Raw genomic sequence first — 23,947 nt, forward strand, 5'->3', positions numbered from 1 at the left:
TTAGCATGATGTGAAAGTTCTGCCCTTAGTGTGGATAAGGACAATCACTTTAAAAAACACATTAGTTGGTCATGGTTATCTCGAGAAGGTACCTGACTATGAATCACAACTAATACATTTTTAAGCACCACCTTTTCTTGTCTAGTTGCTAGGTTCTATTTACAAGGTGCTGCTTAAGGCATTTTCTAACAATGCTTTTTTCCAGTCTAAACAGGATCACAAAGAAATCTTGTATGATGGGGCCCTTATGTTGTAAGCACTGCATTTGGGATTTTGTGGATAAAGCAGATCTCTACCTACACTAGGATGTTTTTTCCTAGAATTTCTCATCTTTGCTACCAACAGTTCAAGTCCACATGATCTAGACTAGCATATACAAGAGGCTAGCAACTGCCAGCATTTTAAGCAATTGGCCCCAATCCATGACCCTGCTCCAAGCCCTGTTAGGCAAGACAACATGGTGTTTAAAATGCTTGTAAGCACTTGTGACTGTCTACACTAACACTCGCACCATTGCTACTACCAGAGGAAACAGTGGGAATTTTTTGAGAAAAAAGGCTAGTTCACATACAGCGGCTGTCACAAGGTTTCATGTAATAAGCTTTTCTTCCATATCTTCTAAACCAGTGGTTTTCAACCTTTGTTCACTTGCAGAGCCCTAAAAAGTTTCAAATGGAGGTGTGGACCCCTTTGGAAATCTTAGACATAGTATGTGGACCCTCAGGGTCTGCAGATCACAGGTTGAAAATTACTGCTCTAAACCCCTATCAAAAAATAATTTCCTCTTCGTTAGGACTTCTTACACAGGGCAGATTCTCAGCTGGTGTCAATTTGTCATAGCCCAGCAATTTACACCAGCTGAGGATGTGCCCAATGCTTCTAAGCAAGAGAAAGCTGCTACCAAAAGTTACTGACTTTCCCCAAAATTTGGAAGAGTGCAAGTTAGTGGTTTCTGATAAGCTTTGCTCACCTATAGCCAGGATCTGTATCGTACTGGGTTTCTACAGCCAGCACAGTGCCATACAATGTAAAACTGGCAGCAGTGCTAATTGTATCTCATCTCCATGCCCCTCCTCCTCCCCCCCCCAGCATCACCTGTTCCCTGATAGTTTTGGAGAGGGTCATTAGTGCCCCTCAACAAGGTCTTGCAAAGAACTAAAGATTGGAGAGAAAAAGAATGGAGTGGGAGATGGAGAGGAGGAAAGGAAGAGAAAGTTTGGGTAACTGGACTTAAAAGTGACCTACAAAGTGGGGAGAGTTGGTTTATGCCCTTGTTTGTTTCTTTAGGCCATATAGAAGACTGAACGGTGGTTGTTTAAGGGTTTGGGGTTTTTTAACCTGCTTGTTTTACCACCTTCAATATATTAGGAAAGTCAAGTTTGATCTTCCCTGGCTTTGCTGGAGAACTTCATGTGGTCTCAGGTGAGCACTCACACTTAAATTGAAAGTGGTGTGTATTTGTTACGGAGTGTAGTTGGAGAGGTGTTAACAAAACCTAGAGCTTTTAACAAGGTATTGACCACTTGATTGGGAAACTGCAGACCTGGGTTTTATTCACTACTCTGCCAGGAATAAATCAAAATCTCTTTCTCTGAGATACCCTGTTCAGTCTCTTAATGCTTATATTGGCATAGTTGCATCAGTTCTCTAGTCACTAAATTCTTGCAGGATAGAGAAGGCTGCATTTTTTCAGTAAAAAAAACCCAAAAAAACCCACCCACGATTGTTTAAATATAATATGAAATGTATATGTTAAAAAAAAATCAGACCTTCACAAATTCTAAAGAAGCAAGGTAGAGCCAAGCATTTCTGCAGATCACCTCTAAGACTTTTTAGATTAGAAATATTAGGTCTGTTCCATCTTCTTTTGCTGGAAGACTATGGACTACCAGGGAATTATCTAGATTGTGGTATTGCAATGGAGCAAAACACCTAAGTAATAGTGAGGAACAAGGGATATGTAGTGTAACTGCTTAATGCGATTTTGTGGGGGTTTAATATATATTTTACACAAATTCCCGACAAGCCTTTGAAAGAAAAAGCTCTTTGTGGAAGATTTAAACATGCTTTTACCGAAAGCTGAGAAAGCTTCTACCAGTCACCAACACCTGTAACAAAACAAGCAGGAAGACAGAACTCTATTCCTAAGCTAAAAAGGAAATAAAATGCACCCTACGCACCCTTCTCCTTTAAAACTTTCTGGCTTCCTTTATAGGTAAGGAATCAAAAAGGATGCAAATAATTTCTCTCTCTCTTTTGCAAGGCACTCAGTCTTTCATGAATCATCCTCAAGAAATGTATGGTAGGCTGGCAAAAGCAATCAAATATCTTTCCTTTTGTCAATTGCCTTTCATCACAAATGATCCCAAAGTACTTTATAACATTTCAGCCTTTCATTTTTGTTAATTTTCTAAATTAAACAGGAAGTCAAAAGTACTTATAAATAACACTCTTAAAACCTGAAAGCCGAACCAAATTTGATTAAAAATAGAAGTGGGCTTACTATGATCTAATTTCAATTTAGACCAACAATATATTTGGGCTCCCGTGAACTGTTTGAGAGTTTTTTGGTGGGGGGAACCCTGAATATTCTACCTCATGTACCTCATTATACAGGATCTAAGAAATTCTTCAGTCAATGCAGATTTGTATAGGCATACAGCACTATCACGACAGTGCTTCCAAATCCATAAAAGATTCACACCAGAATTCGGAAGTGAATACTGAGCCTAAAATATGGTCAGAAAACAACAAAGAATGAGGTGCTAGTTCAAAGCAATGCAACTGCACACTGTTTAATATCTTAAAAATGTCAGTGCCTGTGTTAAAATTTCCCAGTCCCATCACAAGGCTTAATTACTATTATCCTGGCTATTAGTGTTCGATTTGGTCAATCACATGAAATCGCCCAGGTCAGGGGACACAATTACAAGAGGGCAGTCCCCACAATGTGGTTAAAACAGTTCTACCTTGCAGTGCAGACAAGATGAGGATTTGCTTTAATTGCTCCCATGTACTGTGCCGTAGCCTTTAAGGAGCTAAACTTTGCTGTAGGACTGGGATTCTCCATCTCCTGAGTTCTTACCCTGCCCCAAACAATGCACTTTCTGGCCTTGGCCAAGTCACTTACCCTCTCTGCCTCAGCAGCCCATCTAATAAAGAGAATAAGCCTTATTCAGCTACCTTGTAGGGCTGGTCAGGATATGTCATTCTCCTCAGGCATAAGAGAGGAGAAACAGGAGGGAAGAATACTTACTAGCTGGAAGACCAGGAGATGCAGCAAGTACCAGGTAGTTGCAAAATAGCCCCTCGAGAGTAGCTACTTGGCTCTGTCAAATGTAAAAGACCAGCCACTGAAAGGCATGCTGGGAAAAAAGTTCTTATCGAAGGACAACAGTGTCAGAATTAGCAGGACCAAGAAGCCTGCTTTGAGGCTAGCACCAGTGTATTACATACATTATGAGGAATAGATGTTTGCAAAGCACTTTGACCATTCTGCTTCACACATTTAGTTTGCAGAATGCCAAATTACCCTTGTCCCTGTTTTCCAGAGTTAGTTTGTACTTAGGTCTTAAAAACTTCAGGTGAGGATGTTCATGACTTGGTCCTCTTTGCACTGCATGTTGGAATATGTTCAAGGAATAACTATTGGAACCAGGTCCCTGGAACAGATTTTACAGTACAGTTGCAATTTACAGTTTGATGTGCTGCTCTAATAAAAAGACAAACATATGACTTGCTAATTACTAGTGTCCATTCAATTACTTCCTCAGGGAGGTGGGTTTGGTCTCTGTCACTATGTCTACACTGGATCCCATCCAGGTATGCACTTGAGGGAGCAGGAGGCATGAGGCACAAGGACTTCTATGTTTAGCATGCTAGCTCAATCAGAGCTAGTGTGGGATGTCTCCACAAGTTGGAATTTCCACCTTCCAGCTCTGGTGCAGACATATCTTCTGACTAATTAAAGGATCAGAGGGTAATTAAAAGGGGGCTTGACAGAAGTGGAACACCAGCAGCCCAGCTTCACCGTGATCCTGAGTCAATGGACAAGAAAGGCTGACCTACCATGCCCCAGAATCAAAGGGTATTCCTATAGCCAAAAAATCCTCCTGTGATAAGAGATGGAACTTGGCCAAGGAAGTGCTTAATCCAAACTGTTGCCCATTTATAATTTTAGATTTTGTTTTAAATACTACCAAGAAATTAACTGTTCAAATGTAGCAGTTACAGAAAACACATTTTAAATATGCTGACATCTATGATTGGATTCCCATGGTCCCACTTTACCATGGAGCTACATTAGGCTCTACCCTGTTTGCTCTTAATTGATTCAATATGTATTTGGGCAATTAATTGTTAAGGAATTGTATTTTAGGTAATTAATGAAAGTAGCAGCCCTATAGATGCATTGATACAAATACAACAGCGAGACTTTTTTTTCTCCCACCTGATACAGCTTTCTGTGGAGACTGGCACTTCAAAGAATCACATGGGCTAATCAATAGGCTATAACACTTTTTTAAAATCTGATTTTTTTTTTAAAATTATTTCATAGAAAAATAGTCATTAGGTTTTCCATCAAAAAAACTTAAGTAAACCTTTCTGTATTCAAGTACCTTGGGACATCAGCTTAACATGCCTCATTGGGCCTTTCTAATACAGATCTGAAAATCAGACCCAGAGGTGCTGTGTACAGGCCATACCCAGTATAATTAAATGTGGTAGTGGGTGCTCAGTATTTTGAAAACTAGGGCTATATTTACCTGATTCTTCCACATCTGTGGAGCTTGTTTGGTTAGTTCACAGTACAACCTTACCATTAAGGTGTAGTTTTTGAAGGAGGATGTACATTTTGCTAAAAAGGTAGATTCAGGTCCTAAAAGACAGCTGTTTTAAAATCCAAATACAAAAAGCAAATGTTCTTAGACCACCATTAAATAGCAGCACAGGACACTAACATGCAGTCCTCCCTGTCAAGCAGCTCCTCTGTACTTTTTGCCTAAAGCATTCAAGTTCCAGTGGTCACACCCCACTCTGAACACTTGTCTGTAACACACCTCCATCTGTGCCTTTAGATTGCAGGTCCTCTGAGGAAGGGACCTGGTATGTCTGGTAACAATCTTCCACTGTGTACTACTAGATAATCTATTCCCTGCTCGTGTTAAACATTGTGCTCCTAAGTCTGTCTGTCTACAATGAGGTGGCATGGATGAAACTGGAGGTCAGATCTAATTCCACTTGATTTAGAAAGTTATTTCCCCCCTCTCCTAAGGTGCATTTGACCTAGACTTAAGGCTCTAACTACAGAGCAGATTAGAGGGACACCAACTTCAAAGTCACAATTTTCTGTCTATTTTAGTTACTATTATCTACTTCTAACAAATACTGTAACAGAGAAGTTAATGGAAAATATCCCATCTCTCCCCCCTAACCTTGTTCAGTCTGGTTTTGAAGTCAATTTAAACAGCTTCAAGTTTGAATGAAAAGCCACCATAGTAACCAGGAAAGCAAAAGCAAGGTTTTTTTGTTTGTTTAAAAAAAAAAAAAAAAGTCAAGCATTTCAGAAAGTACTATTTAAAAGTGTGCTTTAACCAGCCATTAGAGCTTCCTGAAGTTATGCACTTACAAAAAAAAAAATTAAGGTGATAGCACCTAAATGTAACAAAAGCCAAGGGGAAAAATGTTATGTTCATTCCCCCCATGCTATTTATCAGTACAGAAACAAACCATGAGAAGTATTACTACTACTACTACTGTCAAAACATACCTGAAGCATAGAAGTCTATCCATTGCAAGACCCTTACAAAAGCAATTTAGTTTTGTATCATCCCAAAGCATGATATATCCTAGGACTTTTCAGGATGGTATTATGATTTGGAATAGCTAGTAATGCATACTACAAGATTGTGACCAACTGTGGCAACTCAGAAGACTGAGTGTAGCTGAAACCATGTCTTAACTGTGCACTTCTTGGTAGTATCAGCAGTCAGCTATTTTGGTTGCTCAGATGACTTCGAGCTGTTTGATTTACACTGACTTCCACATAGAATTACTGATAATTGAGTGCAGAAATGTATCAATTGAACAGCGAAGGTAGTATTACAGCTCCTGAAAGGTACCCAGCAGCCCACTGTATGTGTATTGTCAGTCATGCATTTCCGTTAGGAACTATAATTTCCTTCCATCAGAAGGATCTTGGAATAGGAAAGGGGGTAGGAGAAATGTACTTACTTTTTTGGTGATGCACACCTATTTGAACTTTTAACTTGCTTCCATGAGAGAGAAACTAGTTTAACACTTTTTCCTCTGCATTAAAAGCAAGTACTAAGTGTTTGTCTACACTGGAAATGCTAGTGGCACAGGTGCAGTGCTTCAGCATAGATGTTCCCTCTGCCACTGGGAGGGTTCCCCGTCCCAGTAGGAAATTCCCCCTCAGCAAGAGCTTGTAGCTACCTCAACAGAATTCCTCCATCAGCCTAGCACTGTCTACAGTAGAGGTCAGGTTGAACTAGCTACATTGCTTGGGGGTGTGGATTCCTCCCACACCTTTGAGCAATGTTGTTGTTTCAACCTGTTTAGCATAGACCAGGTCTTAGTCACAATTCATCATTACAAAAGAGTGTAAGTGATCCAATTGCAACTGAGGCTATTTAAGACTGGTAAATGTTTGAGATACGACCACTTGCAGTTTTCTATAAAGCATTTACTAGACTACTTCAATTAACACAGCATTTTATCAGTCATCCTGAGTGATATTTTAGTCACATCACAAGCATTATACACTGTCAACTGTAGATCTGCAATTTGGTTTGCAAACAGCCCGTAGCTAGGTACAGTTTACTACAACTCATTGTACTCTTGTAAACTTACCACCTATGGTGATTTAGAAGTGTCACCACAATTAATGCAAAATTCCACCTCTATAGTGGTGAGATACACTCTGCTCTCTGTGGACAGAGCAAAGAAGGAATACAGATAGCAGGTAGTGAGGGGATGCTAGTTTTATTCTTTCAAAAAATTATACATTTTTGGTGCTCAGAATAGTACCGCTAGCTCACTTAAGTAGTTAGTTCTCTTTTATAAAGGGTATAAAAATATCCACAGTGTGGAATGGTTGAGAGTCATGTGTCAGTGGACACAATGTGGCTAGGTATTCAGAGAGGAGCAATTACAGAACCTCAACCCACCTCCCCAGATCCAATTCACATATATAGTTAAAGAAAGGCAAGTGTATTAGGTGCCTGTGCTGCCATTTCTAGTTCAGCAAAGAAGTTAGGCGATTGTCTAATATTTCTCCTGCCAACAAGCAGAATGCTAGAAAAAACCACAAGTCTGAAACAGTTTAACACAGGACAAAAAAGGCACATTTTAATATGTACAGCAATGCATTTGGGCTATAAATGTACCCAACACAACTGGAAAAAAAAAGTCCAATTTAACGTATGCTTTTATAATTGTTCAATGGAATCAGCCTCATTCCTAGCCACCTACCTTTCTGCATCTCTGAATGCTGCTATATACACACACACACAATTAGTCATGAGTGTTCATTTAGGCTCCCATGTTCAAGTAATAAAATTCAAACTTGCATAGCATCTTATGCCACTCAGCCATAAAACAGGTAAGATTGCATATTAGCTTGAGTAGCCATCTCTTTCAATTCAGCCAGTTTTAGCTAGCCACCATTTTTATCCTTGAGACAGAATGTTTCCTAAGTTACCCACCCTGAGGGATGCCAAACTTCCAAATGAACTTTTTGCTGTTAAGGTACTCTTCAACCAGAAATTTAGAATGTTGTCAAGAACAGTTTTAAAAATGTAATACTGTTTATTTTGCTTCAAAAAACATTTCAGCATTCTAAACATACAAAAAAAACATAACGATGCAAATTTGTTTAAGTACAGAGTGTTTTTGAACTTCAATTGCTGCACTTGCTCTTCACTCCGTTGCCAATGAAGAGAGGTCTACAGTTTCAGTTTAAAAAACTACCGCACTTAACTAAAAAAAACCCATACACTTCTCATGCCAGCTGAACCCCCTTCCACAACTAAGAATGGCAGCAGAATGCTAATTTCACTATATACAGAAAGACAACTTTAAGCTAAATGGACGCCCACTGTAGTGTAAATAGATCTACCCTCACAGTGCATGCTTTGGGCCATGGCACCCTATGGAAGGTACAGCCTTCCAAAGTAATCACCCCTCCCTCAAGGCATCACAACTCTAAGCATGTACCACAAGAATTTGTCTAGTTTTTACAAACTATAGATATGTACAGTTTATAACCCAGGATTTTCTAGCCAATAACCATATAGTAACACCACCTTACAAATTAAAAAAAATGCTTGAAACATTTTTAAATGCTTTGTTACACCAACAGCAAAGTGCACAGAGTGAGGAGAACACTAGAGCGCCTTTTCATTTTAAAAATGTTTGGAAATATGTACAACTTTGATACAGTTTCAGGGTGCTCACTACACCCATGGCCACTTCATGTAAACCAGTTACAATTTCTAGAGCACTTTTAGAAACTACAAGGTGATCAGAATCCAAATTTTGTAATTAAGCCTAATGAGGGCAACAGCACCATCTCAAATAAGAGGTGCTTCATTTATGGTGTTTCCCCTACTCTATGGTATTCACATCAGACAAATATTGTACAGTTTTATTCATCATCCTCATCTTCTTCATCCTCCTCTTCATCATCCTCATCCTCTTCATCTTCTTCTTCTACCTTTTTCCGAGCAGCTTTGGCTGCTGCACCCTTTGCACCATCAAACTTTCCTTTAGACTTGTAGTCTGCAACATCCTGCAACATCAAGAGGATGTCTTAATTTGCTCTAAGCAATAAATTTACAAGTGATCTATGCAATAGTAGAGATACTAGTTTTCAGCAGCCTTATCCCCAAGGGAAAGGCTGCTGGAGCGACAGTCTATGGGCTTGTGGATACCAAGGTGTACCTGAGTAGTCTAAGCATTAGGTTTGCATCCTGGGTTCATAATTTAGAATTTCTTTAAAAAAAAAAAAAAAAAAAGATTCACAAGTTACAGACGTTCGTGTGATTTTATAGTGCTATTAAAAAAAAAAAAAGGTTAATTTCTTCAGCAAAGCCAAAACTACCACTTCAGAAGGGGAGGCAATGGGGACTGCTTTCTCTGTAGCCCAGGGAGAAACAGGCTCGCCTGAAGTTTCCCAAAGGGTAAGTTCAGTCATTATATGGAAGTTTAAGTGTACTATACATGTATCCAGCATACATCTCATTGCTAACCAGTCTCTAGATGTTACAGAAGCCTTATAAACATGCCCCCTGTGTAATATGGATTTCTTCATTAGAAGAGAGTGTTTATGCCCACATCAGCTCTAATGTTACTAAGACACTCAAGCTACAACCTAGCCTTACCTTTTCATATTTCTCCTTCAGTTTAGCTGCCTTATTATTGTAAGGCTGCTTTTCACCATCACTGAGGTTGTTCCACATTTCACCAAGTTTCTTTGCTACATCCCCAATAGATATGCCAGGATTTGTGGATTTGATCTTGGGACGGAATTCTGAACAGAACAGGAAGAAGCCAGACCTTGGAGAAAAGTTTCATATTAAAATGAGCATCTCAGAATCTGAAACTGAAGATTAGAACTAGGTAAGACATCCAGCTCTTTCAACCATCAATTCACCCAAATGATTCACAGGACTGGAGACTATCAACAGCTAGTGTTTGAGTAAGGGGAAAGATTTGTTTAAAACTAATAAGACATTATATAATAAATTAGTGAAAAAAGTGTTGAAAAATCTTGCACATTTTTCCATTTGCATTATTTGAGGCAGAGTGTTTTAGGTCCCAATTTGTCACTTCTTTCCTATTACTTCAGATTTAGTTGATAGAAGACATGAGTTTTGCAACTGTCCAGCTATTTTAGTCACGTTATTTAGCGCTCCGCAAGTTGAGGATTTCAGCTGTCAGAGCTCATGAATGGCTACTGATTCTCGTAATGATTGTGTGTTAAATTTTCATTTAGAGAAAGCTACAACTGCAACAGCTAACTTTGAGTTGAGCTATTCATATGTAACAGTACTGTGAGAAAGTTACTTACGGTGGCCGTTTTGGGGCATTAGGATCCTTCTTCTTCTTGCCACCCTTAGCTGGTCCATAATCCTTCATTTCCCTGTCATATCGTACCTTGTCAGCTTTTGCCATTTCATCAAATTTGGACTTCTCTTTGCCTGACATGGTCTGAAAGAAGATACACAGCAGATGAGCACTCAAGTTAGTGAGTTTCCCTTTTCAAGGTGGAAGTGCGTGCTTATGGTGTCTTCACTTGTCCTTCACCTTGGAAGACAAGGGTTCACATCAAAGCTCACTGTCACAAGTGGCAGTCTCAGCAAAGGCCAAGAATTGAATTGGCCCAAAGCCTCCTCTTTCTACAGTTAGGCTATTAAAATAGCAGGAGGTGGTCTCTTGGTAGAGGTGTGCAGGAAAAGAAAGGAAGTGTGTATGGTGGAGAGAGAACCTAAGTTTCCAATGCAGTCTGAACTTTCCCCATCCCTAGAAATCAGAGACAAATTAAGAATGGGATATGGGTTGAAAAGAAAGTCAATCCCTCATTTAAACAAGTGTCATAAGAAGTTACCATTCTAGAAAGACAGCTGTCACTTCAAGAAAGCAATGAATTAAAATACCTTCCACCTTTCTGAGCACTTCTTGGAAAACTCTGCAAAGTTGACTGGAACCTCTGGGTTCTTCTTCTTATGTTCTTCACGGCACGTCTGCACAAAGAAGGCATAAGCAGACATCTTGCCCTTAGGCTTCTTCGGGTCACCTTTAGCCATCTTGACTCTAAGGAGGAGAAAGATAAATCATAAATATAAACTGTTGTATTAAATAACCACTCAGGTTGAATATGGATATAACTAAGTGGTGCTGCCTCAAGAGCTGGATCACAGATTTAAGTAGTATGTCAGAGAGAAACTTCAGGAGAGCTAGAGTTCACATAAGTAGCTGTCACTCAACAGGAAACGTTCCACCGATTTTCCCCTTGTATAAATGCAATAATTTTGGTTACAAAGGTGTGCAAATAAGGGCCGTTTTAAACACAATATCACCTGCCAACCTCAGCAAGACTAGAAAGATTTACTTTTGCTCCACCAAGTGACATGGTTTAGAGGTGTTGTGGTCAATGCAAGGATGCGATTAGCAAGTTACCAACACTAACTTTTGGGTGGTGTTCTTAAAAAAAAAAAAATAATAAAGTTTTCCCAGCCTCCTGCAGTAATATTTTTCATTTGCAGCCTTTTAGAGTTTGAAATTTTAATTGTTATTGATTAATATTTAATTGTGCATCCCAATCCCACATGTGCAATAAAAGTGGATTTCCAGAATCATTCCCACCCCTGCCCCCCCAGTCTGTAAATTGCTACAGACAGACATTTTCATCCCTCCAAACACCTAAAAAAAAAAAAAAAACAGTGTGGGGGGGGGGAGAAGAGAGAAACTCCCGTTTGGGTCACATATTAAGAGGCTGCAAATCTGTTTGCAAAGTTTCAGATTAAAAGGTTGTTTTCTGTTTTTGCTTCCCGCCATCTTCCACCCCCCCCCTCCCCCTTTTGCCAAGGTCACAGCAAAAATTGAGGGAGAACCCCCTTTTTGCATATTGCCCAGGGCAAGGGGCATATGCAGCTGCTGCGAATGGGGCCGGTGCAGCCTGGATGTGCCCAGCTCAGCAGCGCGCTCCTTTGCCTGAGACTCCAGTGGCAGGAGGGAGAAAGGGAGAGGGGGGGGGAAAAAAAAAAAAAAAAAAAAAAAAAAAAAAAAAAAGACAGGTCACCAAGACACCAATAATTCATCTTCCATTTTGTGAAATGCTTCTTCATGAAAGAAAGTGCCCCTGAAATGAGCCCCTGTGCTGGCCTGGGGGGTGGCCCCGGGCGGGGGGCACAGCCTGGCAGGGCTGGGGCAGAGTGTGGGGCTCTCGCCCGTGCCATAGGAGTATCTATAGCCTTGGTGCTAGGCAGGGATATAGAGAAGTGGTTGCTGTTCTCCTCGCCCATAGCCGGCTCCATTCGCTAAAATGGCTTCTCCAAGGCAGTGAGGCTGCTATGCCTAACAAAGCCGCACACCCCCCTCTGCCCAACTAACGCCTCCCCCCGGGGGCCCCCGGACCCCCAGCCCCCCCCCCAACCACCCCTCTCCCTAGAAAAACCTCCGCTCTGGCCTGCCAGGGGGGGCTGGGGGCCGTGGGGGCTGGGGCAAGGGCAGGAGAGGGAGTTAAAGCGCCACCCCCCCCCTCCTCCCATGTCCCTGCCTAGCGCAATACTCTGTATAACAAAGACTCCCGTGCAGCCATTACAGCCCAGGCTGCGCTCAGCCGCGCCGAGAGGGAAAAGTGCAAAAAGCCCCCAAACGACCCCCAGCCACCCCGCCAAGCACAAGGGGCGATAGGGGGAAAGGAACCGGGGCGAAAGCGAAAGGTCTGGGCGCTCTGCGGGGCTCCTGAGCCGAGATTTCCCCCGCCTAGAGCCCCCCTCCCGATCGCGGTGCTGCTTACACGTCTTTCTTCCTTAGCCGGAGCTCTCAAGCGCCAGCCATATTAATGCCCACAGCAGAGGGAAAGCGGCGCAAGGAAGAGGCGGCTTGGGGCTTCAGCCAGGGCACCGGGGCACCAAACCCACCTCCCCGGGCAGGGGAAGAGAAGCGGGAAGGGAAGCGAATGACTCGGGGGAGCTGGGCTAGCGGGATCGCGAGTAAAAAACGGCGTCGCCGGGGCACACGGGCGCAGCGCGCAGGGTTTATCCCTGTCAGATGCTAACGCGACAGCCATATTAATGCAGAGCAGACAGCGGGCACAGCACTGCGCACGGCCGGCAACTTCCACCGCCGCCAGCCACCCGGGCCAGCGGCAGAGACGCGCCGCGCATCCCCCCCCCCACCCCACTTTAGGAGAAGGAGGGGAAAAAAAAAAAAACAAACAAAAAAAAACAAAAAACCACACACCCTGCACGGGCGGGCGAGCCCAGAGCTCGCCCCGGTGCAGTCACCGCACCGGCCCCATCGCTCCGGGCAGCGCGACCCGGGGGAAACGCGCCGCACTTCGCGCGCCGAGCGGGATACTCCGCGGAGTGTGGGCACCCCTGCGGGGGAGGGGGGATCCGGGAGAGAAGAAGGGGTTTGCGGGTGGAGGGGGGGGTGCTGCGCCCCTCTCCCCGGTCCCTCCCCTGCACAGCTGGACCCGCACCCAGCAGCTGGACCCAGGAGCATTTCTTACCGTGGGAAGCGGAGAGACGGGGGAAGGGGGAAAAGTTTTTTAATAAAGCAGGGGAGTGGGGAAAGCCCGCGGAGAGGGAAGGGAGAGAGAAAAGGCAGCGGAGGAGGAAGAGAAAAGGGGGATCGGGCGCGGGGGGGAGGGGCGAGGGCAGCCGCCCCCCGAAAAGTTGCCCGGCGGAGCGGCGGCGGAGCCGAACGTACCTGTATTGTTCGCTAGTCTGGGCAGTAGCTGGAGCGCAGGGCACGACGCTGGGCTCAGCACTGCTCGGGCTCAGCCTCGCGTTGGCTGCCTCCGAGAGCGGCCTGATTGGCTGCCGGGCTCCGCCGTTTAAAACAACCTCCTCGAACCGCCATTGGCGGGCGAGCTCATGAATATGTATCGCGGCCGGGCACCGATTGGCCGGCGCCGGCCCGGGTCATTCATTCAAAAGAACACCCGCCTGGGGAAGGGGAGCCGGGCGCTGGGCAGCTGGGCAAAAGTTTACAGCGTGAGCTGGGGCCGCTGCCCGGGACAGCCCGGCCTCCCGCCTGCCGGCGCCCGCTGCCCCAGCGCCCACGCTTCTGCATCGGCCACATCTGCGGGGCTATGGGCTCTGCTCCGCGCTCCTGTGCGCTCCGCTTAGCCGCCATCTGCCCGCAAGTCCAGGGGCTGTTTAAAGCCTCCGGCCTGCGACCCGCTGCCTTCGGTGCATGTGTCAAACTCCAGCCGCCGGCTCAGGGCAGTGCCAGGCAGCGCAAAACCCGGAGCTGGCGGGCCCGGGGGCTGAAGCCGCTCCTCCGCGCCCTAAGGGGAGACCCAGCGTGGTTTCAAATAAATAATACTCGCGTCGTGGGCTCAGGAGCAGCGACTCCAAAGCCCCCGTCCTGTCAACCGCGCTTTCGGGGCATTCGCCGCACAGAAGCCTTCCCTTTAACGGGTCCGCTCCCCTCCCTGCACAAAGTCTGAGATTGCTCCGTGGTGGGGGATCGATATGGAGCGGATCGAAAGTGAGGCCTGGAAAGACCCAGGGCAGGTGCAACATTCCGTGGGGAACGTTCCGAACGTTCCGTGGGGAATGCAACATTCCGTGGGGAACGTTCCGAACGTTCCGTGGGGAATGCAACATTCCGTGGGGAAGGAAACGGGGCTTTCGGTGGTGGCGAGATCTTTACCCGCCCCTGGGGTGAGTGAAATCCAGCAACTGGTGGGTTTAACAGCTGGGAGGAGCTCGTTCTTTATTTTGACACAATATACATTTTATACACGGAGCATACAGTGGAAAATGAGACTGGACCGGAGGGAAAAGCAGAAGGCGGGGGATCCTAAATGCGGAAAGAAATAAAGAATTCAAAGGAGGAGAAAGATTCAAAAAGGAAGATGAGAGAAACGAAGAGAAGAGGAAATAGGAACCAGAGGTAGGAGCTGACAGAAATAAAAGAATATGATAGGGGAGAGAAGAGAGCAGAAAAAGCATTTCAGGGGACAGGATGGAAACAACTGGCCTATAATAGCCATTTATTGGTAATTCCTGCCCAAACCAATTTCTGCCCCAAAGGCCTGATTGTGATTTCAATGAGTATTTGCAGAATAATTAGTTACTACCCACTGTAAACAGTAACAGAACTGGGGGTCTGGAATCAACTCTGATGGCATTTGTTATAAATAATAGAGAAAAGAACTAAACAAGAAAAAACTGAGTTTCATCTAAATTATTAATATAAACCACAACAACAAAAAACACAGAATCCAAAAACTAGAACTAGACCTGCTTCCGCAGTTTGATCTGTATAAAATATCTGGGCTTTAGATTTTATTAGTGGAGCATGTTGTAGTTTATGAAACATGTAGACAGCTCCTTCCAGCTGAGCAATCTTAACACAGCTCTCTGACTCAGACAGGAAAAGTCCCTCCCTTTTGGCTCACCTGAAAGAGAATTTTCCTACAGAGCATCTGCCAAATGGTTAAACTGGGAACTAGTGGCCTACCGCAGGTTGGCTGGGTGAGAAAACAGATCTGTTATTTTAAGGCTGGAGTGGTATGACTCAGAAACCACTACATACAGTACACTCAGAGTGGTTTTTTATGAGCAACAAAATAAAAATAATGATGGGATAGATGGGTGGTCTTTGGGAATGGCCCTGTTTCCCCACTCTTTCCCCAACATTCCCTTTTAAAGATACTATAGAATCTCAGAGTTACGAACACCAGAGTTATGAACTGACAGGTCAACCACACCCCTCATTTGGACCTGGAAGTACACAATTAGGCAGCAGCAGAGACAAAAAAAGGAAATACAGTACAGTACTGTATTAAAAGTAAACTACTAAAAAAATAAAGGGAAAGTTTTTTTAAAACAAAGATTTGACAAGATAAGGAAAATTCCTGTGTTTCATTTAAATTAAGATAGTTAAAAGCAGAATTTTTCTTCTGCATAGTAAAGTTTCAATTCTGTCAGTATTCAGCCCTAATCTTTTGAAAGAATAATCATAGTGTTTCGTTCAGAGTTACGAACCACCTCTGTTCTTGAGGTGGTTGTAACTCTGAGGTTCTACTGTAGATTAACTGGTGTTATAAGGAAGGACAATAGAAATCAGAGAATGTTAGCAAAATCTACACAGAATTTCTCCCTAAAGCTGCTAAATTCCATTCAAGATTTTGGCCAAAATTCTGATTTGATTTCTCATTCATTTTTGACTTTAATTGGCCCCTGCCCTTTTTCTGTATTTTAAAACCAAAGGGCATAAGTCAAGGGAAAGGGATCCATTCATAAATGTTAATGAGGCTACTCAAGTGACCATATTTTGGAGAAACCTCACACTATAAGGCAAACAACACTACCACAGCAGAATCCCTTTCTAGCTGACAACACAATAAGCAACACTTTCACCTATTGTTAAGGATAGTTACCGGTATCTCAAAACATTTTAAGAATTCAGTCTTGGTGATGACAACATGACGCTGTGGGATTTGTGTTTTGAATTTTCATGCCGCGCTTTATTCCCTTTCTCACTGCCAAGGCCAGTAGAGGCTGGGAGCACTATGGAGGCAGCATGAGGAGGCGTTGCTGGCAGGGCACAACTAACGTCTCTGACATGACCTCTATAGCCAAGCAAGGAGCAGCACTGAGGGTCTCCAAAGAGCCCATCCCATGCCAAGGAAAGTCACCACCAGGGTAGAATCAGAGGCAAGCAAGTTTGCCTAAAGGCCCTGGGAAAACTTTAACAGCAGGTGGTTGGGGATGCAGGGGAAAGTTTTTGGCAGCAGAAAGTGGGTGGGTTTTAGGACTTTGTCCTAGGGCTTGCCTCAGGGTTTTGAAAATAGCAGGTCTTGTCTCCAACGATAGAAGGAATAGGCAGGATTAGAGGGGAATTGGTTTGAGTGGTCCTGGATGCAGATCACTGTGGGGTTGCTTGCTGATCTCCTGCCCTTCCTCGGCTACTATATAGACATCCTGAGGCCTCTTCTTAAGTAAATGAAAAGGTTAGGGCCCAGTTGGCTGCCAACCTATTGAGCTAACAGGAATCTGGGAACTGCCAGGTCCCAGACTTTGCTAGATCATGCAACACCAGGATTTGGGATGCCCAACTCATTTATACTTCATTTGGCACATAATTAATTGTAGATGCCAGCAAGTGGTTCACAGTAAAGTATAAATAGCTGTAAAGTAAGGAGAGGAGCATATGATTATACTGAAAATATGACAAACCCAGGACTTTTCTAACAAACAGAGGCATCTGCTTGCCCTATGAAGGGGTGAGGAAATCCTTGGATGTGAAAAGCTCAGCTACCTGATAAAACATTAGCAGAGACATGACTCTACTAGTATTGACAACAAAAGAGTTGGCATTTAGGGTACGTCTTCACTGCACAGGTAACCAGGGTGTTTGGTACATGGGTCTCAGCATCTGGGATAGGCTAACCCAGGTGAGACTATTCTGTATCCTCACTGTTTCTGCATTCACGCATGTAGTCTCTGGGTGTATATCCCATGGTTCTTTGTGGTGAAATGCTATACAATTCTTTCCCAGCCAATTATGTCAACTTCAGGAGACTTGGAGGGAATTGTGGGAAGGCCTGAGGGGACTATCAACATTCAAGTTATTTAGCCTGCATCCTTACTGCACACTGAGCAGATTCCAGCCCAAGTGAAAGTGTAGCTTGGGCTCCAACCCATACCCGCCCTGGTTAGGTAAGCTAGCCCAGGGTTAAAGCACCTACAAACTCAATTAAAAGGACTTCCTGTGGTGGTAGGATGGTGGTAAGGGGGATTTGGGCTAACACTCAGATTAACTGTGCAGTGAAAACATATTTAAGAGTAGGAGATTCAAAGACGCAGCTTTGTGTAATTCTAGTCCTGTGGAGCAGAATTAGGCCAAAGCTGAGCACTTTTGAAACTCCCACCCTGAACTGTTAACTTTTTGATTCCTTCAGAGTGCAGAGTGATGCAGAAGTACTTGGAAACAGCCTTTAACAATAACAGCAAATGAAGTGTTCACTGACCCTGTTCATTTCAATAGCACATTAACTCAAAAGTTCAGTTACGGCAGTTTAGGGTGGGATTTTTCAAAAGCACTCAGCTCTGGCCGAACTGGGTTCCCGTGGAAGTCAATGGACTCCTGGGTTAACATGCTAGTGAGATAAATTGAAACAATTAACACATCTCTTGCTGATGCTGTTTAATGCTGATTATAGATAACTCACTCTCACTTCACCTAAAGTGATACTGGGTTACCTACTGAGATACTGAAGAAGCATCTGAAGTGGGGTTTTTACCCACAAAAGCTTATGCTCAAATCTGTTAGTCTTTAAGGTGCCACTGGACTCCTTGTTTTTATGGGTAACCCAGTATCGCTTCACACTTTGAAGCTTTCTTTGCAACTTCAATGCCTTAAAACTTATTTTTTAAATTGAAAGCTCAAATTGTGTAGAAAACAGAATTCCAAAGATTCATGTAAAGGCCTTAATTTCTTGCAATATGTGGAAATTCCACATCACAGACACCAAATCAGTGTGTTTTGAGACTGAATTCCAACCCAGGAAACTATAGTATCTCAGCCAGTTAGACTATTTCCACTTTAACCTGTAAAACAAAACAACAGGTTACAGAGTAGCAGCCGTGTTAGTCTGTATTCGCAAAAAGAAAAGGAGTACTTGTGGCACCTTAGAGACTAACAAATTTATTTGAGCATAAGCTTTCGTGAGCTACAGCTACAGCTTACTTCATCGGCTGCATTTGGTGGAAAAAAAATGCACCAAATGCATCCGATGAAATGAGCTGTAGCTCACGAAAGCTTATGCTCAAATAAATTTGTTAGTCTCTAAGGTGCCACAAGTACTCCGTTTCTTTTTTCTTAAAACAAAATAGTTATCTTAAATACATGCTGAAAACAGAAAATGCAATTTGTAATGGTATTTAAAGAGCATGCCTGTCCCTGCAAGTTCAGCGAGCCAGAGGTTACTATGATCCTAATTTAACTCTATGGGAAACTTAATATTGCACCAATTAAATATTAGTCCAACTGAATAGATGACCCTGAGTCCCCTATTCTGATAGTTTTAGCAGTGACTGCAGGTCCCAATATGTAAACACCTCCGCATTACCCCCATTTGCACTCAGAAGTAATTATTGTCAAATGTATTTAACTGGGGGGTGGAAAGGAATATATATATATTTTTAAATACTTAATCAATAGGCAGATTAGGCAGCAGTTCAAACCCTTCCTCCAGCACAAACAGAGGGGAGGGGGAGAGCTAAACAGAAGCTGACACTTATCTTTATATATAGGTATAGGTTGAATTCACCATCTGTTTTTCTCTGCCACTTTCTCTAGTTGTGTCTTATTTTTCCTTTGCTCTTTATTTAGCTCAGTTTCACACCCCCAGCATGATTCTTTATCCATATACATTGTCCTACTCTGTCCTCCCCTCCCTCTTCCTCAAGCAGGTCCTTCTGCTGTGACTATTTCTTTCAGATTTCTTATGTCCCGCTACCCAATTCTACCACTTCCAGCAGTCATTGGAAGCTTCTGGTTCCAACATTCCATCCCTTCTTTTTATGGGACATTATCTAAAACATTTGGACCAAAATTCTAGGCTGGTGGAAATGGATGAAACTCCATTGAAGTCAGTAGAGTTGTGCCCATTGACACTAGCAAAGAACTTGTCTCTCAGTTTGGTGTATGACCAAAAATAGAGAAGAAAAGAACCATGTAACACAAATTAAATAAACTAAAAAAACCATGCCATTTTTTACTGCTTTAAATAATATGTAGACCCTTAAAAAAAAAAGGAGGATATGACCAGCAGAAATAACCTTTGCAATTTCCCAGAGACTTGTATTATGCGAGGATCCAGTCCTAATGCAAGTCTAAAAGAGAAAAATATCAAGGTTTCCATGCACTTTAATTAGTATGTAATCCAGAACATATTCAGTTTTAATAATAGTCCTTATGATCCAGCTACTATGCCAGATCAAGGTTCATAGCTTCCCATATTGCAAGGAAATACATTTGTATCCTGTCTGTACCCTATAGTATATTTCTTCTCTCTGTAAATTGTCTTAACAGCTCCTGTGTACTCTGTGGCATAACCTGTGTGTACATCTTTTGCATTTTGGATGTACTATAATGAACACAACCAGCAACCCACAATGGGGCCATCTCAAAAGCTTTGTACAAGTTAGCACCCAGAAATTCAGGTGTTTATAGGAAGATTATTCAGACTTTTAAACTAACAGATTAAGGTTCTTATTAGAAGCAAACCCAGAGAACCAATCCAAACCTAACGTAACTACTGGACATCTGATACAACTACACCTGTACAGTAGTCCAGCCCCTATAAGCAAATTGAAAATAATCCATAAATTAACTGTAAATTGTAGTCCACAAGTAATCCACAAAGCAGTAGTTTTCATCACATCAAGGCCTGCCTAACCCGTAATTGATCATGATGGGAGTTGTGCAGACTGAGCTAAAGGTCAGCTATCACAGATCAATGTCATTCACCTAGAATGAAATTCCCCACTGAAAAGAAATGATAAAGGGACTTTTTTAATTTAAAAAAAAAAAAAAAGATGTAGATAAGATCAGATTTTTCCAAGTTATTGTATGAAACAATCCATACTATAAATACAAATGTGTTGAAGACTCCGTGACAATACAGTTGACAACTCTTTTGGTTACAAAACAGCTGTAGGTTGTAGTCTAGACCAGTGTTTCTCAAACTTGGGATGCCGCTTGTTCAGGGAAAGCCCCAGGCGGGCCAGGCTGGTTTCTTTACCTGCCGCATCCACAGGTTCGGCCGATTGCAGCTCTCACTATGCCGCTCCCCGCAGCCCCCATTGGCCTGCAACGGCAAACCGCGGCCAGTGGGAGCCGCGATTGGCCGAACCTGTGGACATGACAGGTAAAGAAACCGGCCCGGCCCGCCAGGGGCTTTCCCTGAACAAGCAGTGTCCCAAGTTTAGGAAACACTGATGTAGACAGAACCTGAGGTGTGCTCCCTAGCCATGCTAAGGTCTGGGGCATCTAGTCTCTCCCTGTCCATTTAAAACATTACATATGGCAACAAATAGCCAATCATCAATCATCACAGAATCCACAAACACTTCTCCCAAACATGTAGCATGTACTCATGTTCTGCAGCATCAAGTTATCAGCCTTAAAGGATAGCGAGGGAGAAGCCAATCAGTAGGATAAATTACAGGAGACTTCACAGTTAGTGGAAAGCCTGGATAAAGACAATTGGGTTCTAAGAGTTGGCTCCCACACCCAGTGAGGTCAATGAAACTTTCCCATTGATTTTATTGGTTGATGGATCAATCCCCCTAAAGGTAACCAGGTTTAGACATGTTTGAGAGAATTCCAGAAGAAAGACACTGGCTACTAAGAACGGCCAGTCTCCACTGGCTTTCAGCAGAAGTGCTTGGTAGGATTACATAAATCATTAGTCCATTATCATAGTTATAAGTGGTTCCTAAACACCCTCTTTGCTGGGTTTGCTCTCACAGTTCACTATGATTTACAGATGACTTGTGCTGGATGAAGCATACAGGGAAATGGTGAGAGTGCTGGTGGCAGAAGTCTTGAGGTGGATCTGATTAGCTGCAGCATGTAATCTCAGCTGTCTTTGATATCTCTAACCATGAAGTTTTGTTGGGGACTTCTTCAGTAACTAACAAGAATGGACAGGATTGCTCTTGAATGGTTTCATTGGGAGCCATCTTGGGAGATCCAAAAGGGTTGTTTGGGACAATTATTCTGTCCCAAAAGCTCTCTCCTATATGACTTGGTATAATCACCTTTCCTGTTCAGCATTGATAACAGGCTGTTAGGAGAATTAGTGAGGAAACATGGGCTGCAATATGTTCAGTATGCCGAGGATACTCCAGCACATTGGATCTGACTGGTACAGAGGAACCAATAACTCAGATTCAGAGTCTGAATGGTGCTGAGTTGGCTCAGGCTTAATTCAGATAAGACTGAAGTAGTATTAGGGGAAACAATCAGAAGTGGCAATGGAAATAACCACACCTTTATTTGGGGCATTCACAGATCAGGTTCCAATTCCTGGAGTATAGGATCAGATGTTATTAGATGATCAAACAACAGTTGTACCCAGAAAGGTTCTTTTTCCCCCTCCTTGAACATCTGACCAGAAGAATGTGGCCTTTTTTCTTTGGTGAAGACCTGGCTTCCATCATCCACACCTTTGTCACTTCAAAAGTGGACTGCTGTTACACAGCACATGTAGATTGCATATTGGGATCACTTGGAGGTGCAAGCTAATGCAGAAAGTGTATCATACAAGAAGTCTGTAACATGGATGCCTCTGGGTGCTGCACTGTCTCATGATAGGTTTCTGAATGGAGTTCTAGGATCTGGTCTTATCCCTGAATGGTTTGGAAACCATTATCTGAGGGACTGCTTCTCTCGCTGGGCCATACAGACATAGCTAAGATCACTGGAGGCCCTACAAGCTAGAGCAGGTATTCTTTGTGAGGAGACTTGACTCTGGAATTCTGTTCCTTCCTTGATTTGTTAACTTTCAGAGTACACGGAAAGGCTTATTTTTCCTAGCAGGCATTTTAGGGCTATTGCATGTCCATCGGTGAGGGGACTGGAGACTGTATGATGATTTAGGAGGGGCCTCATGATACGTTTGGGTACAATAGCTCAAGTTATTGTGAGAGTATTGATTAGACCTTTGAAACTGGAAAAAATTGATGAGTTGGATAACTGTAGATTTTTAATTGTGTGTTAAGTATTGGGAGGGGCTTAGACTTCTGCATAGAAAATAGGACAAAATATCCTTAATTAAATAATAAATGCTACCAATAAACTTTAGTGTATTTTTCCCAGTGGTGCTGCTTTCCCCTACTTGGTCATAGGTATGAGACAGCATTTTTGCCTAAATGGGAAAATTAGTTAGATCAAATCACTCTCATTTCTTCTCCAAGCTGTTATATGAACCCCTGGTGCTGGGGTTATATCACAAGATAAATGGGGAGGGGACCCTTGTTAAAACAATGACAGCACATTGCAGGGTAGGGGAGAGCTTGAGCTGGGCTGGGGAGGAAGAGGAGAAAGGGAGCAAGGAGAAAAGGAAGTACTGAGAATAAGAGTCACCAGCTTCAGAGATTTGGAGTGGGGGTTTAATCCAGATTAGAGAATGATGTGTAATCCAGAAGAAACAAGCAGAGCTGGGATCATAGAATCATAGAATACCAGGGTTGGAAGGGACCTCAGGAGGTCATCTAGTCCAACCCCCTGCTCAAAGCAGGACCAATCCCCAATTTCTGCCCCAGATCCCTAAATGGGCCCCTCAAGGATTGAATTTACAATCCTAGGTTTGGCAGGCCAATGCTCAAACTACTGAGCTATTCCTCCCACCATCCTCTGCCTGTAGCCTGGGGCAGTGCTGTCCTGTGGTGATCATGGAGCATTCATGCGTGAAGGAGGGTGTTTTTGTGACACAAAGATGGTGCCACAGGTGCTGCATTTCCAAAGGCAGAAAGGGCTGAGGGCAGCAAGCTCCAGAAGTGCCCCTGGTGGAAAGATCCAGCTTCTCTCTCCTGCGTGGGACAGCAGGGGTGACTTCCCTCTGCTCTCCCCTCCCAGCTCAGACTTTGCAACTCTAAAGCAGCTGCCCAGACAACTACTGTACTTGATTAAACCCAATAGGGTGAAGGAGAAAGAGGTCCAGTGAAAACGTGCTACAGAGAGAAAATCCAGCAAGTCTCTCCCACAGTATCTGTTTCTCCAGTGGAAACTCAACAAGGATTTGTCTGGGAGCGGCAGAGCCCATGGGAGGATTTTCATAGGGGCTGTCTGTGGGGGCAGGGCATAGACCAGACCCCTGCATGGGAACTGTAGCCATCAGCCTTTGGTGCCACTTCTTTAGGATTAAACCCAACTTCCTCTTCATGTTTGTGCCTAATGAATCTTCTTTACATAAATGGATTCATTAGGGATGTTCTAAACCACAGCACATGCTGAGCTGCTCACCCCACGCTGTACTGCACACATGCCATCCCCATGCCTCCTGCTGCCCAGGGGAGCTGGGCTGCTCCCTCACATCCCCTGAGAACATGTGCAGGGAAGGCCAGGCCCTTTAAGGACTGCAGGCCTGTTCCCTTGGATACACCCAACAGACCCATGGCCACGGCAGGGGGCACAGAGCCCTAGGAGTCACCAGCTTCAGAGATTT

The 23,947-nt window shown here is 43.5% G+C and overlaps 2 protein-coding genes and 1 long non-coding RNA gene across 3 annotated transcripts in view; 1 reads left to right on the forward strand and 2 right to left on the reverse strand.

Moving 5' to 3' along the window:
- Positions 1-3,343, reverse strand: part of GPR50 (G protein-coupled receptor 50) — a 125,473-nt gene extending 122,130 nt beyond the window's left edge. Inside the window, exon 1 of the mRNA XM_043492431.1 lies at positions 3,257-3,343. The gene's annotated coding sequence lies outside the window, so the exon portion shown is untranslated. The remainder of the gene's footprint in view (positions 1-3,256) is intronic.
- A 4,001-nt stretch (positions 3,344-7,344) lies between these two features.
- HMGB3 (high mobility group box 3) lies at positions 7,345-13,598 on the reverse strand. The gene is made up of 5 exons (XM_038417291.2): positions 13,462-13,598; positions 10,680-10,836; positions 10,094-10,233; positions 9,405-9,579; positions 7,345-8,812 (listed from the first exon to the last, which is right to left on the reverse strand). Exons 2-5 carry the CDS (start codon positions 10,827-10,829, stop codon positions 8,669-8,671), a joined length of 609 nt encoding a protein of 202 aa, XP_038273219.2. The 5' UTR covers positions 10,830-10,836; positions 13,462-13,598; the 3' UTR covers positions 7,345-8,668.
- Positions 13,599-13,725: 127 nt separating this feature from the next.
- On the forward strand, positions 13,726-22,942 carry LOC122455931. Its single transcript, XR_006274459.1, has 4 exons — positions 13,726-14,294; positions 14,379-14,655; positions 16,258-16,432; positions 21,249-22,942. It is a non-coding gene; the product is annotated as an uncharacterized LOC122455931 (long non-coding RNA).
- Positions 22,943-23,947: the final 1,005 nt, after the last annotated feature.

The sequence above is a fragment of the Dermochelys coriacea genome, chromosome 9 (assembly GCF_009764565.3).
Source record: "Dermochelys coriacea isolate rDerCor1 chromosome 9, rDerCor1.pri.v4, whole genome shotgun sequence".
In the NCBI taxonomy this organism is placed as follows: domain Eukaryota; kingdom Metazoa; phylum Chordata; order Testudines; family Dermochelyidae; genus Dermochelys; species Dermochelys coriacea.